General features: G+C 45.9%; 1 protein-coding gene across 4 annotated transcripts in view; it reads right to left on the reverse strand.

Annotated features, from left to right (window-relative positions):
- Positions 1-18,185, reverse strand: part of LOC122938033 (protein adenylyltransferase SelO-like) — a 47,620-nt gene that overhangs the window by 20,094 nt on the left and 9,341 nt on the right. For 3 of the 4 annotated variants that reach the window (XM_044293298.1, XM_044293297.1, XM_044293296.1), the window contains exons 4-9: positions 18,033-18,161; positions 17,449-17,513; positions 13,199-13,255; positions 9,775-9,873; positions 4,279-4,346; positions 805-892 (exon numbers count right to left, since the gene is read on the reverse strand). In XM_044293298.1, coding sequence (XP_044149233.1) covers positions 805-892; positions 4,279-4,346; positions 9,775-9,873; positions 13,199-13,255; positions 17,449-17,513; positions 18,033-18,161 — 506 coding nt within the window. The remainder of the gene's footprint in view (positions 1-804; positions 893-4,278; positions 4,347-9,774; positions 9,874-13,198; positions 13,256-17,448; positions 17,514-18,032; positions 18,162-18,185) is intronic. The other variant, XM_044293299.1, reaches the window with a different exon arrangement.

The following is an 18,185-nucleotide window of genomic DNA, read 5'->3' on the forward strand; positions in this document are numbered from 1 at the left end:
GCAGTTTGAGGACATTGCATTAGATGGTCATCTTCTCCCAGAATCAGGGAGGAAGGGGGGGGGGGTATATTCCAGCTTTAGTCATATGCAGTAAGCTCCTTCTTCCACCCAGTTTTAGCTGAAGCCAGCAAGAAGTTTAGCTCTGCCTATGCAGGGAATTTGGACTCATTTTTTTTATTTTTATTTTAAGTGGTGGACATTGGGCATCTGTCAGCAGTTTTGTACCTATGACACTGGCTGACCTGTTACATGTGCACTTGGCAGCTGAAGGCATCTGTGTTGGTCCCATGTTCATATGTGCCCGCATTGCTGAGAAAAATGATGTTTTAATATATGGAAACGAGACTCTAGGAGCAACGGGGGCGTTGCCGTTACACCTATAAGCTCTGCTCTCTCTGCAACCGCCGCGTTCTCTCCACTTTGATTGACAAGGCCAGGCAGACAGGATGGCATTTTATCTCTCTGGTCTGGTCCTGTCAATCAAAGTGCAGAGGGCACGGCAGTTGCAGAGGGAGCAGAGCCTCTAGGTGTAACGGCAATAACCCCATTGCTCCTAGAGTCTAATTTCCATATATTAAAACATCATGTTTCTCAGCAATGCGGGCACATATGAAAAAAGGGCCAACACAGATGCTTTCAGCTGCCAAGTGCCCATGCAACAGGTCAGCCAGTGTCATAGGTACAGAACTGCTGACAGATGCCCATTAATGCAGCTTAATGTTTTGATCCTATCCGTAGAAACTATTCCAGAAGAATACTTTGCTCGTTGCTACGGGCTGGTGACAAACACGTTATCCCTCTTACCTCAACAAGTGAAATTCCCCAGAATTAGTCAAAATTTCCAGAGAACCAATACGAAACCAAGATTTGGCAACTCTCAATACCACTGCTCCTACATGGGAAGGAAAGATATAGAAACGTCACTTTACTTCTACAATTCTTCGCTAGGTTTGGGTTACCTTTATATCCTGGAACTATTGTGTTTTAATAGTTTTTCAAATGTTCATTTTAATTAATCAAAATCAGGAGTACAAAAGTGATGACCTATCCTCAGGAAGTGAGCGCTGCGGCCTCTTCCTAGTCCGGGGACATCACGTTTATCGGTCACATGGCCTCTGTGTCACTCAGTCCCATTCAAGTGAAGGGGCCTGGGCTGCAATACCATGTACAACCACTATACACTGTGCAGCGCTGTGCTTGGTATGACAGCGCTCAGAAACTCATGACTTATCCTGAGGGTAAGTCAATACTGTTCTCCTGGAAAAGAAAAAAAACACTTTAACACTTTCTACCCCGGAGGTTTTTTAGTTTTTGGGTTTTCATTTTACGCTCCCTGCCTTCTCAGAGCCATAACTTTTTATTTGTCTGTTTACATAGCCATATGAGGGCTTGTTTTCTGCGGGACAAGTTGTACTTTCCAACGCCACCATTTAATATTGCATATGATGTAGTGGGAAGCGGAACAAAAATCCAAATGGGGTGAAATTGCAAAATAAAAAATATAAAAAATTCCACCACAGTTATACGGGTTTTTTATTTACAACGTTTGATGTGCAATAAAACTAACCAGTTACTTTCATTCTACAGGTCAGTACGAATCCGGCGATACCTTATACGTATAGTTTTCTTGCATTTTGATAGTGATAAAATAATAAAAAAGTGGGAAAAAATAAGTTTAATTTTTTCATCGCCATATTTTGCCCCCTATAACTTTTTTGTAATGATATGTACAGAGCTGTTTGGGGACTAATTTTTTGCGGAGCGAACTGAACTTTTCATGGATACCATTATGGGGTGTGTAGGACTTTTTGATCACTTTCTATGAAGGGACCAAAAACGGCGAATCGGCCATTTTGACGCTTTTTTCCGTTTTGCTGTTTGCCTTTTGGGCAATATATTTTTATATTATGGGTGTTTTTGCACATGGTGACACTCATGATGTGTATTTTATTTTTTTTTTTTTTTTTGGGAAAAGGGTGGTGATTTGAATTGTATATTTATTTATTTTTTTTAACTTTATTATTATTATTTTTTTACACTTCCCTTACGAAACTATAACAAGCAAACATTAGCATTGGAGTCTATGAGAAATTTGCTAGTTTCCTATGGGCCCCTATTACAGGCAAGGGCTCCAAAGGAAATACTATGCAGCAGCCTCCTGTCATTTACAAAGACAGGGGCTGCTGCACACACGCTCCGGCTCCTCCGATCGCCGCACGAGGGAGCCGGAGCATCACTGAAAGCGCGCGCTTCCAGTGTTTCACGCGCTGAGATGCCGTGGTCAGGATTGTCCGTGATCACTATTACTGCCGGTTGCGGACATTAGCCACGGGTGTCTGCTATAAGAAAAAGCAGGCCACCCGCGGCTATGACACCCACTCTGCTCAGGAGCTGGCGCCATCTTTAAAGACCTGGCCAGTGCCGTACTATTACGGCGCTGGTCGGGAAAGCGTTAAATATCAGTAAGTGCAAAACAACTGTATGATGATCTGAGATTATTGCCTTATATTTGGCTGTTACTAAGGGAGGATTATATATTTTTTATCTTAGGTTATTAAATATCAGTGTTACCAGCTAACTGCCTTATCAGTCGATGTGCTGTCCAACTGAGTTTGTATATCCTGAATTACTGAATACACTGGTCCCTTAGGTTACGATATTAATTGGTTTGGGGATGACCATTCTAAGTTGTCCATAATTGTATAGAAAACTAGTAATTGGATCTAAAGCCCCAAAATGCCATCCAAACATAAGAGAAAATGTAGATTTCAGAAAAATTAAGCAAATAACTAAGACAGATAAAGCAAGTCCCTCCATATACCAGTCAGGAGTAGATTCTGGAAGTGTAAATCACTGTCCATGATGAGGACAGGAGCTTCTTCAGGGTCTTGCATAGCAAACAGTGTACCGGCAAAATAAAATACAGCCGTCCTCACCTGGTTTCCAAAGGAGCTGCTCAACCTGGCACGGACAGAGGGCAGTACAGGACACGTAGTACCGCACTGTACTGTACAGAAGAGCTACTAGACAGCTGTGTTACCAGAAAAATGGCCATGTCCATTGGTTGGGTCTGAATCTGAGGCATTGGATGTTGGGTCTAGATTCAGCTTACAATGCCCCAGGAAAGACCACTGTATGCTGAAAATATTGTCTCCTGAGACCACTGTATCTTGAGGGAGCGCTGCGCTGTACTGGTGTTCTTGTATTATGGGTCTTATCCATCAGGCTACAAACACACTTGTGTTGTTAATTCCGGTATAGAGATCCGGCAGAGGATCTAATACCGGAACTAAACTGATCAGTTTTGATTTTACACATCATGCTGCATCTGTTCCGTTAGGATGCGGTTGTGTGAAATAAAAAAAACGGATCCGTCCCTAAGGCTCCTAAAAAAACGGATCCGTCACCATTGACTTAGGCTACTTTCACACTGGCGTTTCGGCTTTCCGTTTGTGAGATGCGTTCAGGGCTCTCACAAGCGGTCCAAAACGGATCCGCATTCTGAATGGAAAAGGATCCGCTCAGAATGCCTCAGTTTGCCTCCGTTCCGTCTCCATTCCGCTTTAAAGGCGGACACCAAAACGCTGCCTGGAGCGTTTTGGTGTCCGCCTGACGATGCGGAGGCAAACGGATCCGTTCTGACACACAATGTAAGTCAATGGGGACGGATCCGTTTTCACTGACACAATCTGGCACAATAGAAAACGGATCCGTCCTCTATTGACTTTTAATGGTGTTCAAGATGGATTCGTCTTGGCTATGTTACAGATAATACAAACGGATCCGTTCTGAATGGATGCAGACGGTTGTATTATCTGAACGGATCCGTCTGTGCAGATCCGCGAGTTTGAAAGTAGCCCAACATTGTTTTTTTTTTATCTGAACATTGATCTGTTTATTTCCTGTGCTTATGACCAGTCACAAAACCTCAGCTTGCTTTCCAAAACGGAATGATGACGGAACGGAAGACATCTTGAACAGATCTCTTTCCGTTCAGAATGCATGAGGACTAAACTGAAATGCTTTCTTCCGGTATTGAGATCCTCTGCCGGATCTCAATACCGGAAAACAACAACGCAAGTGTGAAACAGGCCTTTCTCTGACGACCATTTGAGTTTGCATAAGGGTGTTCCAAGTTGTTGTCTTTTCAATCATTATACTATCGCATTTGTAAGCAATATAATTACATATAATAATAACATACATAGAGACACTATTGTTGGTCTGCGTCGTTAGTGGACACCTATTATTATTGTAGCATTGGATTCCAGCACATACCCCGTTCTTTTGTAACCTTCCCATTGTAGAACTGATCTCTCCAGACGACATCGTCGCTCACAACAAGGCTGTTATACAAAACAGAAAAAGCCATTAGCCAGATAACCAGGATTCTGGGTAACTCTGGGGACACGTGCTGTGGGAGGAACAAACATCTTATACTATATGGTGGGGCATACTGTGGTGGGCACTGTACGGGGGCACACTTTACACCGTAATGTAAGGCACATCTCAGCTGTCCAAAGCCCTTGTCTGCAGAATTAATATTTAGTAAATGAGTAACATGGAGCTTCCTTACCATAAATGATTAAGAATATTAGAACCCTCTCCAAACAGGAGGTAATGGACGAAATTATACCAAACACATCATATAAAAACTAGATTTTTCTACTTACCGTAAAATCTGTTTCTCTTCCGTTCATTGGGGGACACAGGCTTGACCTTGGGTATACCTGTTGCCGCTAGGAGGAAGACACTAAGCACAAAAAAGTGTGAGCTCCTCCCTTCAGCTATACCCTTCCTACAGGGACTAAGCTAAATCAGTTAGTGCAAAAGCACTAGGAGGTGTAAGACAAAACAGGAAAACCAAAGTATATACAAACCCAGCACCACACAGGCCCGAAGAGGCCCATAAACAAAGAATGGGTGGGAGCTGTGTCCCCCAATAAACGGAAGAGAAACAGATTTTACGCTAAGTACAAAAATCTAGTTTTCTCATCCGTATCATTGGGGGACACAGGCTTGACCATGGGACGTTACAGAGCAGTCCCCGGGGTGGGCATAACAAAGAACCCTCCTGCCCATCAGAGAACCGCCGCCTGCAAAACTCTACGCCTCAGAGATGCGTCAGCCGACGAGAAAGTGCGCACCTTGCATACCTGAAGGGCCGAAGCCCCGTGATGCACCGTCCAAGAGGCCCCTACTGCCCGAGCCGAATGAGCAGTTACCCAGAAGGGTGGGGCCCGGTCCTTAACGCTGTACGCTTCTGCAATGGCCAAACGAAACCATCGGGAAATAGAAGTCTTCTACGCTGCCAGCCCTCGTCTCAGCCCTTCCGGAATCACAAACAGGGAATCCGTCCGCAGGAAAGACGCCGTCTGTGACAGATACACCTGAACGGCCTGTACCAAATCCAGAGTGTGGAGCGACCTCTCCCGAGGATGAGCTGGATCCAGACAAAATGAAGGGAGAATAATCTCATTAAGATGAAATGCCGACACCACCTTCAGAAGGAAGGCCTGAACAAGACGAAGGACTACCTTATCCTGATGGAGGACCAGAAAAGGCAACCAACATGACAGAGCTGTGAGTTCCGAAACCCTACAGATAGAGTTAAATAGCCACCAAAAATGCCACCTTGTAGGACAGGAAGCGAAGAGACACCTGCTGCAAAGGCTCAAACGGAGAAGACTGGAGAGCGTTGAGCACTAGATTAAAATCCCAAGGATCCAACGGAGGATGGAAAGGGGGAGCAGCATGTGCCACCCCCTGCAGAAAAGTCTGAACCGCCGAAAGCGATGCCCACTTCCCCTGAAAAAGAATAGAGAGGTGAAACTTGCCCTTTGAGGGAGATGAGAGCCAGCCCCAATTCCATGCCCGCCTGCAGAAAAGACAAGAGACTGCGGCAAGGAGAACTGAACGGGAGACAGCTGATGCCGCTCGTACCAACTAAAGTAGGACTTCCAAGTCCAATGGTAGACTCGGGAAGACAATGGCTTCCTGGCCCGAATCATGGTCTGCAGGGCCGGTGCAAGGATTTTTGACAACACAAGCGAAGCTACATTTTGGCGCCCTCCCCCCCCAGACGGCCCTGGCCCCATCCATGATCACATCATTATTCCCCTGCCCGGACGGCCCTGGCCACATCCATGATCACATCATTACCCCCTATTGTGTTACATTTTACCCCCCCAGGCCCCATGGCACATCATTCTCCCCCCCCCCCCCCCCCCGGCCGACTCTTCCTGGCGGCCTAGCCCCATTCCCATGTCACATACAGTGATATACTCAGAGTAAAGACATTTACATTGTCCCCCCGGCCCTCCCTCCAGGCTCCATCATGTCACCGTCACACAAACTAGCGCCAGAGCAGAGGCGCTCAGGCTTAGCACGGCATCAATATTAATGATTGTTGTTTTGTAATAAATTTTTTTAAACACGTCATTGATGCCGTGCTAAGCCTGAGCGCCTCTGCTCTGGCGCTAGTCAGTGTGTGCGCTAGCTTGCCTAGCGCTTTGCGCTCATGGGTGCTCATCTTATTATATTAAATTAATTATTATAAAATAACATTCAAAATTCAATTGGAACCTACCCTAACAAGTCCTGACCTGTCCTGACCAGGTCTCCTGCTGGTGCTGGCTGCCAAAGTGCGTGTGCGTCTACGGTCTAACTCTGATCTGAATGACTGAATCAAATCAGATTCTGATCTAATCTTACTGGCGGGCGCGGCTGCCTGTGTCTGTCTGACTCAGACACAATCAGTCAGCTCGAGCCTCGCCTATGGTACCTGCGGCTGCCGCTGCGCTACCCGCCGCCGCTCTCACACACCAGTGACACCACCAGTCAGTCACGCCCCCTTGTGCAGCCAGGTGACTTGAGGCAGCCTGAGTGGCGGGCTGAGCCTAATGAATCTGCCTATGCCTATCTCATCTATCTTTGAAACTTTATTCTGTTGTGTACTACTACACTACTGTTGCCCTGACTACGACGGCCTGCACAGCCGCACTGTCCGCACACACAGGCTGGGGGCGGGTCTGGTGGTATCCATAATCCAATGATCTGTTGTTCTGTTGCCCTGACTACGAGCCCGACGAGCGCCGCGGACGCCGGGCGGCACACGCAAGGCGGGTTCAAGTAAGTGAAAAAATAAAAAAGCATTCATTCATTCTTCCGCCCTTGCGCAGGGCGCGCCCTAAGGCAGCCGCTTGGTCTGCCTTATGGTAGCGCCGGCCCTGATGGTCTGGACCACCGCCTCCGAGAAACCCCAAGCCTTTAGTACAGCAGCTTCAACAGCCATGCCATTAAATGTAGCGAACCTAAATTCGGGTGGCAGATCGGCCCCTGCGACAGAAGGTCCTCCCGAAGAGGAAGACGCCAGGGTTTGTCAGCAAGAAGTGTGACTAGAGACACGTGCCACACCCGGCGCGGCCAATTGGGGGCCACGAGAATGACAGGCAGTTCTTCGGACCTGATCTTCCAGAGGAGATGCGGAATGAGAGGAAGAGGCGGGAACACGTAAGGAAACGTGAACTGACTCCACGAAATTACCAGCGCATCGCATGCCAGGGCCCTGGGGTCCCTGGACCATGCAACAAAGTCCTCGACCTTGTTGTTGAAGCGGGAGGCCATGAGATCCATGTCCGGTTGACCCCACCTCTTGGCTCAAAAGATGGCTCGAAAGACCTGTGAGTGAAGAGCCCACTCGCCAGGATCGAGACACTCCTGGCTGAGGAAGTCGGCGATCCAGTTGTCGACACTGGGAATGTGAACTGCTGACAGCGCCGGAACATGTTTCTCCGCTCAGCTGAGAATCATGGCTGCCGGGCGCCGCCCTGGTGATTGAGGTACGCCACCGCAGTGGAGTTGTCAGACTGAACCCGAACCTGACCCTGTCCGGCGTCTGCTGCCCCCCTGCTCCAGCCGGATCACCACCTTCGGAGTGATTTAGCTTAGTCCCTGTAGGAAGGGTATAGCTGAAGGGGAGGAGCTTACACTTTTTTTGCGCTTAGTGTCCACCTCCTAGCGGCAACAGCTATACCCATGGTCAAGCCTGTGCCCACCAATGATACGGATGAGAAATAAACGCTATACTGCCTATTCAGCCATGGTAATTACTGCACTGAAATGGAAATATTTGTGCGACCAGTGCATAGTCGTATTCCAAGAGCTGACACATTTTTTTATTTTTCCCCTCGCCGTATGAGGGCTTGTTTCTTGCGGGACAAGTTGTAGTTTTTAATGCCACCATTTTGGGGTACAACCTACTTATTAAAAGGGTTTTCCATAATTTTTTTTTACTGATGACTAGATCCTCTGGATAGGTTATCAGTATCTGATCGGTGGGGGTCTGACACCTGGGACCCCCGCCGATCAGCTGTTTAGAGAAGGCACAGGAGCTCCTGTGAGCTTACTAAGCACAGCACCATACATTGTATAGAGCCTGTGCTTTGTATCGCGCTCAGCCCCATTCACTAGGCCACATCACACATGAACGTCACTGGCCAAAGGAAAGCAAAGGGAAGGAAGTGGCGGTGCCCTCTCAAACATCTGATCGGGGGGGGGGTCCCGGGTGTCAGACCACCACTGATCAGATACTGATGACCTATTTCATCAGATTTTTATAACTGATTTTTATTGACTCTTTGTGGGGGGAAGGGGGGAATTGAAAAAAACAGCAATTCTGCTACTGAGTTTTTATGTTGTTCATTTTTGGGTCTACTTTCTAAAGAGCTGTGTAAAGGCTTGGTTTTTGTTTGGCTTGTAGTTTTCATTGGTTTCATTTTAGGGTACCTAAAACTTTTTGATCGCCTTTTTTTGGCACCATGCAGGATAAATTACATGTTAATTGTGTAGTGTGGAAGGGGATTTTATTTTTATTTAAAAGCATTTTTAAATGGAAAAGGTGTATCTTTTAACTTTAACTTTTTATTTTTAGTCCCACAAGTGGACTTTGACATGCGATCTTCTGATAAGTACTATACAGGCACTTTCAGGTATGGGCAATCACTGAGGGCAGGCCTGAAGGCCTTCATTAGGCCTCCAGATACCATACTCAGACATCTCTACCCTGTGATCTCATTCGCGGCAGTGCCAATGCCTGAGAGAGGGAGCTCCCTCCCTCTAAACCACTTAGATATTGCGGTCGCTATTGACCGCGACATCTAAGCCATTAAACAGCCCAGATCAGCGCTTCCAGTAAACCGCCCCATTAAAGGGTACCTGTCACCAGGGATTTGATGTATAGAGCTGAGGACATGGGCTGCTAGATGGCCGCTAGCACATCCACAATACCCAGTCCCCATAGCTCTGTGTGCTTTTATTGTGTAAAAAAAACTATTTGATACATATGCAAATTAACCTGAGATGAGTCCTGTCCCTGAGATGAGTCATATACAGGACTCATCTCAGGTCAATTTGCATATGTATCAATTCGTTTTTTTTACACAATAAAAGCACACAGAGCTATGGGGACTGGGTATTGCGGATGTGCTAGCGGCCATCTAGAAACCCATGTCCTCAGCTCTATACACAAAATCCAGGTGACAGGTTCCCTTTAAAGCAGAAGCCTACCTCTTCTCAAGACCCATGCAGTGCTTAGACTAGGCCACGATAAAAATGCGGAGGCCTAGTCTATAATCCATTAGTGACCTCTATAACAGGTTAATGAATAACTCCACCTTCTTTCAGAAATGTTATAAGAGAAAGCTAAGTGACCTGCCCATTGTAAAGTAATGGGTTCACCCATCAGGCAGCGTAGACTGAGATGTATATAAGTACCTGGCGGCTCTGCTGGTGGGAACACCCAGGTAGTGCATGGCCTCGCTGCACAGGAACTCTCTTACAGAGGAGCGCAGCACAGCTCTCCCATCTCCAGTCCTAGGAATAAATTACCAAATATTACTTATGTTATTATAAATGTGTAGATTTTGACCACACTGAGATGTGGCAGACTTCTTTTAGGAAAAACAAGACTTTTTTGCTGCAGATTTGAGGCAGGCCTCTACATAACTTCTGCACATGGTCCTCCGGTGTACACCAAGCTTAAAGGGGTTATCTAAGACTATTAAATGTCCCCCATATGCCCGGGCCCCTCACAACGTTGATGTTCTCATCCAAGCACGGGGAGAAGCAGCGGCGGTGCAGGGACCAGGAGTGGCGCAGGGCGCGGGGAGCAGGTAAGTATATTCACTGTGAGGAGACCGGGATTATGGGGGACATTTAATAGTCTTGGATAACCCAAGCCAACTCCCTTGCTGGTGTAGATTTAAGTCATTTTCTACGCCAAAAACTGGTGTAGAAAATGATAATTGAGACAGGGCTGCCGGCCCACGCCCACTTTTTTCAGCACTGGCGTGAGCAGCCTACTATTTTCAAAAGTCGCAGATTTTGCCACAAATAACTTCTGTAACAAATAGACGCCAAAAAGTGGCATATATCTAATCCTAAATGACCCCATATTTTTCTAAATTTTTGTTTTAATTTTCCATGTCACTAGCTATATTTCAAAATATATCTAAATTAGTGCAGTTTTCCCACTGGCCACTAGGCGTAATCTTCAGCCGTCCTGTTCTGTATCGATAACTTTTCAGTAGCTATTTTATTATCATCACACACAGCATTACAATGACAGGTATCATCTCTGTAAAGATAACACAGGATCCACCATTCACAATAGGTGATATCACTGCTTATATTCTACCTAGACTTCTGCCTAGGTCACAGAGCATGCCTAGAAAACTCTCCCATAGACGTCAGTAGTGTCCTCTCCTGTACATTGGGGGTCATTTACTATTCTGAAATACGCCTAAATTAGGCTTCCAGAACTAAAATTGTGGGTAATACGGGTAGGTACCATTTTCAATGCCTAAAACAGGCAAAAAAAATTATGAATGAGCCTCGGTCGTCGCCACTTCGCGTTCTGTGTAAGAGACAAGGGTCCGCCCCAGTCCGAATTTTATTATATCCAGATGGAAGAAAAAAGGAAGTTTTATATTGCAGTGGTGAGTGCCGCCTTTTGCGTACCTACCCATATTACGTAAGAACTTCTTGTGTTTTTGTGGCTGAGCACCATAGTCCTTGCTGATACAGACAGGTATTCATGGGAATCCACTATTTACTTGGAGACATCGGCGGTGCCGCCCCCTCTCGCTATTTTTATTTCTATTACATGCACTACAATTGTAGGTGTGGCACGGGCGGTAAAGGGAACAGGCCGGCAGGCCCGTCTCATTCATCATTTTTTTTGCCTGCTTTAGGCATTGAAAATGGTCTAAATTTAAGATAGGAAGGAAGCCGTCTTACTAAATGTACTGGCGATGGATGCACCGAAGTTATGGAGAGGCCGGCGCCTCTAAAAGAACAGGAAGTCTTGACACTAAGTCTAGTGGCCAGTGTAAAAACTGCATGGTTTTAGGATTACTGTTCAAAAATATGGGACATGGGAAATAAAATAAAAAAATCTATATCTTATAAAATACACTGCCTGTCCAAAAAAAAAGTTGCCACCAAAAAAAAAAGATTCTCAATGGGGTTAAGGCCTGGACTCTGTGGTGGCCAATCCATGTGTGAAGATGATGTCTCATGCTCCCTGAACCACTCTTTCACGATTTGAGCCCGTTGAATCCTGGCATTGTCATCTTGGAATATGCCCGTGCCATCAGGGAAGAACAAATCCATTGATGGAATAACCTGGTCATTCAGTATGTTCAGGTAGTCGCTGACCTCCTTCTTGGAGCACATACTGTTGCTGAACCTAGACCTGACCAACTGCAGCAACCCCAGATCATAGCACTGCCCCCACAGACTTATACAGTAGGCACTAGGCATGATGGGTGCATCACTTCATCTGCCTCTCTTCTTACCCTGATGCGCCCATTACTCTGGAACAGGGTAAATCTGGACTCATCAGACCACATGACCTTCTTCCATTGCTCCAGAGTCCAATCTTTATGCTCCCTAGCAAACTGAAGCCTTTTTCTCTGGTTTGCCTCACTGATTAGTGGTTTTCTTACGGCTACACAGCTGTTCAGTCCCAATCCCTTGAGTTCCCTTTGCATTGTGCGTGTGGAAATGCTCTTACTTTCACTATTAAACATAGCCCTGAGTTCTACTGTTGTTTTTCTTTGATTTGATTTCACCAAACGTTTAAGTGATCACCGATCACAATTATTCAGGATTTTTTCCCCGCCACATTTGTTCCTCGTATACGATGGGTCCCCACTATCCTTGCAGTTTTTAATAATGCGTTGGACAGTTTTTAACCCAATTTTAGTAGTTTCTGCAATCTCCTTAGATGTTTTCTCTGCTTGATGCATGCCAATGATTTGACCCTTCTCAAACAGACTAACATCTTTTCCACGACCACGAGATGTGTCTTTCGACATGGTTGTTTAAGAAATGAGAAGCAACTCATTGCACCAGTCGGGTTAAATAACTTGTTGTCAGCTGAAAGATAATCGCCCATGCAGTAATTATCCAATAGGAGGCTCATACCTATCTGCTTAGTTAAATCCAGGTGGCTACTTTTTTGGGGACAGGCAGTGTATAAATGTTTCACATAAAAACTTCACATACTTATTCCTTACCCTGTGGATAGGGGTTAAATTTATATCTTGGGACTCTCTGCTTCCATATGTCCATTCCGCAAATTATAGAATATGCCCTATTTTGGTCCAATGAGTCAGCAAAAAAAATGCAGATGGCTCACAGACAATATCCGCATTTTGTGGATCCACGGTTTATGGACCACAAAATACATATGGTCGTGTGCATGAGGCCTAATGTGTATGGCCAGCTTCAGATAAAGTTAAAGGACCAAAGGCTGTCATATAAATGCATCACACACATGAAAGGGGTCATCACATCACAAAAACTTATCCAGTGTCTGATCGGCAGGGATCTGACCACGACTCCTGCAGATCAAGATAACGCGGGCAGTGTTCCCCCGTTCGGAGTGCTAGAAAGGCAGGCGCACTGCCACTCCATTCGGCTATATGGGACCGCCAGAGATAGCAGAGTACAAGCACTCCGCTAGGAACAATAATATGAAATGGCTCCGTCGCTCCATTCAAACGGGAGGACGTGAACCCAGTTGGGGCCCCAGCGGTCAGACCCCTGCTGATCAGAGACAAATCCCCTTTCCTGTGGACAGTGGATAAGTTGTAACTGGACAACCCCTTTATACTTATTGGTAGTGTATTACCTAGAATAAGGAGTCTTTCCTGATCCCTTTAACTGAAGTTCCCATCTTTCGCCGTACCTGCCAGAAAGATTTTACATAGTAGGATGATAACAATTACATAGATGGACAGACAGATAGAATACCCCTTTAAGGCTAGGGCTACAAGCTGACATTACGACAACTTCAATGCTTTTCTATTAAGGAAACATTTGGGAATGTCCCACAACATAAGCAAACATGGAGGGTGCACTTGAGCTGGGGCAGTGGTGCATTTGTAACCTCGCTTTAGAGTATATGGATTGGATCCGTCCTTAAATGGTTTGTACCAAGTATTGCTACCCCCTATCCACAGGACAGAAGATATTAATGGGGGTCTAACTGCTGGAACCCCACAGATCCCAAGAATGGGAGACCTGTCCCTCCGTCCTGATAGAATAGCAGGTTGCTCATGCGCCCACGCCGCTTCATTTATTCTCTAGGGGAGATAGCCGAGTACTTCACAGCAGTCCCATGCACAATGATTAGTGACAAGGCACATGCTCGACCTGCGACTCTAGGGGAACCGTCCGTGGGGCCCCCCATTAATAAATAGTTATTTCTTGTCCTGTGGATAGGGGATAACTATCATTCTTGGCACAACCCCTTTAAATGACATGCTTGGCAGTGCAATGGGAATGTATGGCTGCCTGCAGCTTCCTTCTCCAATAACACTTGGTTGCTGGGGGTTTCCGCTAGTGTCAATCTAAAAATGCCTACTTCTGGTGAGATGACCCCATAATTCTGTCTCTCAGTCTGACGTTTTTGGTGTACTTTGCTGACGCGTTTTCCCACGTTGCTCTTCAGTAAAGTTTAATCATCTTTAGATAAGGCGTTACAGTTCTTGATATTGATTTTCTCTCTTTTTTTTATCACTTCAAACGAAAACATTTTAGGTCTAAGTCAAGCAGAGTCTGGAAAATATCGATGTTTCTGGGATCAATAATATTCCATTATCAAATGCAAGTAAGATAACGCGTCCTATGTTATGGAGCTGCCGGCCATCGTGAGGGAGACACCTAGTGGCCAATGCGAACATCTTCATCGGCCAAGGTCACAGCTGCTAACCACATGTTATATGGTAGTAAACTGGATTTTTAACCCTTTGTACTTTCCCAGGCTGGGTAATCTGTGTATTTTGCTATTATTTATTTCAGGGATCATACCTGCGAAGAACAGCCTTCTTCTTATTAGTACCTCACTTGACATGAAATTCACATCGTGGGTTCAATCTATTATAAAGGGAATTTTGTGAATGGGGCTGGGCGGCCCCTAGGCTACGTGACCAATGGTCGTGACGTCACTGGTCTAGGTTCAGCAGCAAGGAGGCCACAGGACCACTGGGCCTTCTTAAACAGTTGATCGGCGGGGATCCCTGGTGTCAGACCTCCAATGATCAGATGCTGATAACCTATCCACTGGGATGTCCTGACAAACCCCCTTTTTTTGCAGATTTACAGCGCTGGAGCTGTGGCACTCCAGCGAGTCGTGCACTCCTGATTAGCCTGTCTGCCCCATAGGCTGATTTTAATTAGTCTCAGTATAAGGGCTCATGCACACGACAGTATTTTGCGTTCAGTATACTGGCCGTTTTTTTAGTTCAGTATGCGGTACATATACTGAACCATTCATTTCAATGGTTCAGCAAAGAAAACTGAAGTGTCTCCATGTGCATTCCGTTTCAGTATTTCAGTACCGTGAAAAGATAGAACATGTCCTATTCTTGTCCGCAAATCACGTTCCGTGGCTCCATTCAAGTCAATGGGTCCGCAAAAAAAACGGAACACATACGGAAATGCATCCGTATGTCTTCCGTATCCTTTCTTGCTGAACCATCTATTGAAAATGTTATGCCCAGCCCAATTTTTTCTATGTAAATTACTGTATACTGTACATGGCATACGGAAAAACGGCAAGGAAACGGAAACACAACGGAAACAAAAAAAGGAACAGATCCGTAAAAAACGGACCGCAAAACACTGAAAAAGCCATACGGTCGGTTGCATGAGCCCTAAAGCTGTAGCCTGCTCTCACTACATTCATTGGAAGCCAGGAGAGGTATAGAGTGGGCTCGGCATGCATGTTGGTACCTGCATCCCCTGGAAGTAATGGAGGCCTTTATGGCACCAAAAATGGTAAAAAGGCAGAGTGGACCCAGCATGCATGTGGATCCAACACTTCCTGAACTTTATGGCGGCCATTATGGCACATAACAGATAGTATTTAGTGTTAAGTTCCCGTATTACAGAGATCGCCTTGACGTTTGGCAAACGGGCTTGTGAGGAATATGGATTATCATTTACTGGCAGCCCTGATTGTCATTTGATTCACCTTGGTCAGTGTACATGCAAAATATGTTCTCACCCCCCAGCCATCTGCTGTCAGATAGGGTTCCAAGGAGGCCCCAGGTGGATAACTTCACACCAAAACCAGCCAGTTTGGAGGCAAGCTAATCCTGCAGGAAAACCCCCGGCATGAGGTCTCAGCCCTTGCCCAGGATCAATGATACCTCCAAGACATTTTGGCACCTACATTTTATAAGGAATTATGAATTTGGTTATCTTTTTTCGATCCTGGGGCAAAGCCAAACATCCACGTGGTCCTGGCTTGATGCTAGGATGCTCGGGAGGGAAGATATACATATCTCCCCACAGAAACCAAATAACGGTACCATGCTTGGACTCTAATTGTAGCCCAGATTGGGCCCAGAACCATCTTCCTGCGACATTCTGGTCTAGGGCTATGAGCCCTAAGGGGTTTTATGGGTCATTTTCTGCCAGCACCAGAGAAGGAGGAGTGGACCCTACCCATAGGCGGGGAGGGGAGCGGCCGGCTACAGGTCATAAGCCCATGCAAGCCAGCGGGCGGGGTCTTTTCTGAAGGGGGTCACATCGTGCCAATCTGTTTGCAGAGACCAGGAACCAGTTGACTTCACTGCCCCAACGTGACTGCAGCCAAGGACTATTCCACCATTATAACCCAAAGGAATTTTCATCTACCCGGTAACTGACTTTTGCTCTGCTTAACCCTGTTGTACCCATATAACCAGTATCTGTAACCTCAGACCACTGTATATATTCTCTGTGTATAGTGTCTATATCTAGTGTGCCCTTAAGGCGATTAAATATATAATTTAATCTTGTGCTATCTTGTATCTCGATCACGAACACCCACGTCCGTGTTTCGGCCTAGGTATAAGCTACCGCGGGTTGGTTTCTCACCCTATATAATCCCTTTAGACCGGGCTTATATCAAACGAGAAGCTGGTGGCAGATTTCCCGGGCTGAGGACGCGCTGTTTCACTGCAGCAGTTAAAAGGCTCTCTCAGCTTGTTGCCTCTCTGTGCCCGCGTGGACAGGAGCTGTGTGTGTAAACTGTACCAAGCTGACCTTACCTGCTCCTCGTAACGTCACGCTTTTATAACCCGTGACCATACCGCGGCTCGTGAGCTGGACGTAGGTGACGTCAAGCGGGCACGAGGTCTGCTATTCGTCACAGGGCTCAAATTGTTTTGTACAAAATGCATTGGCCAAGCATCTCACTTTATAAATAAACGTAGCATTAGCCCCTAAATGTTTTTTGTGACTATGGCATTATTGTACTTTATCTGGTTTGGTCTTTTTTCTCTATCCAGAGGAGAGGTCATCAGGTACAAATAGTCAGATAATCCCTTTAACACCTCCCCACTGATGGAGTAAGATTGCACCTTTTTTCCGACTTTGTAAAAAGTCACGGTTGATAAATCTGGGGTGCAGCTAATTAATGTAGCCAGCCATGCCCCCATTTCCACCCACTTTTCAGTGTGGGGAGAAAAGCACAAAATCCAAAAAGTCTCTCTTTTTTTTTTTTTTTAGAAATGTCTGCCCGAATCCTGGTGCAAATGGAATGATAATTTATCCACCATGTGACAAGTTATGATGGCACAAATGACAAAAAAAATACCATAAACAAAATTTAATTATGGTATATTGGTTAGGATTAGGAAAACATGGCTGCTCACTTCCCAATTTGGCGCCCCACCTGTCCACAAGTTATGTGTGGTATTGCAGATCAGCTACCTTCAAGTAAACGAAGCTAAGCTGCAGTACTGGGCACAACCCATGGACAGGTGTGGCGCTGTATAATGTACAAGCGGTTTGTTTCCTTGCTAGATATAAATGCGCACTGATTTCCTTCATTCACGTGATATAGTCCCTTGATCACACATCATTAATGTCAGGGGTAATTTACGCTACCTGTTGATGTAGGTGGCAATCAAATGCGCTCTGCCGTCTCCCAGCTGGCCTGCCCAAACACCAAACTAAAGAAATTTGAGCAAAAACAGAAAAAAGAACAAATGAAAAAGCAACTTTCAGTAACTAAGGCTACTTTCACACTCGCGTTTGGTGCGGATCTGTCATGGATCTGCACAGACGGATCCGTTCAGATAATAAAACGTCTGCATCCGTTCAGAACGGATCCGTTTGTATTATCTGTAACATAGCCAAGACTGATCCGTCATGAACTCCATTGAAAGTCAATGTAGGACGGATCCGTTTTCAATTGTGCCAGATTGTGTCAGTGAAAACGGATCCGTCCCCATTGACTTACATTGTGTGCCAGGACGGATCCGTTTGGCTCAGTTTCATCAAGCAGGCAGCGTTTTGGTGTCAGTTTTGGACCGCCTGTGAGAGCCCTGAACGGATCTCACAAACGGAAAGCCAAAACGCCAGTGTGAAAGTAGCCTTACTATGTCTGGATTACCAATTTCTATAATATAGACATAAAGTCACCGATTCCCTTACGTCAGCAACTACTATACAATGTCATCTGCAGTCACCTGGTGGCCTCCGTATCTGTGCGTCAGAGGAGCAAATCCTGCAATCGATTTACCCCCGCTGACAAACTGCAGGAAATCGTCCGTGCTCACAGCAGACATGTCCACATCCAGCAGATTCTCCAGGACCTCCTGCGAAAATAATAATCTGGGTTA

This window comes from Bufo gargarizans, chromosome 5 (genome assembly GCF_014858855.1).
Source record: "Bufo gargarizans isolate SCDJY-AF-19 chromosome 5, ASM1485885v1, whole genome shotgun sequence".
NCBI classification, from domain to species: Eukaryota; Metazoa; Chordata; class Amphibia; order Anura; family Bufonidae; genus Bufo; species Bufo gargarizans.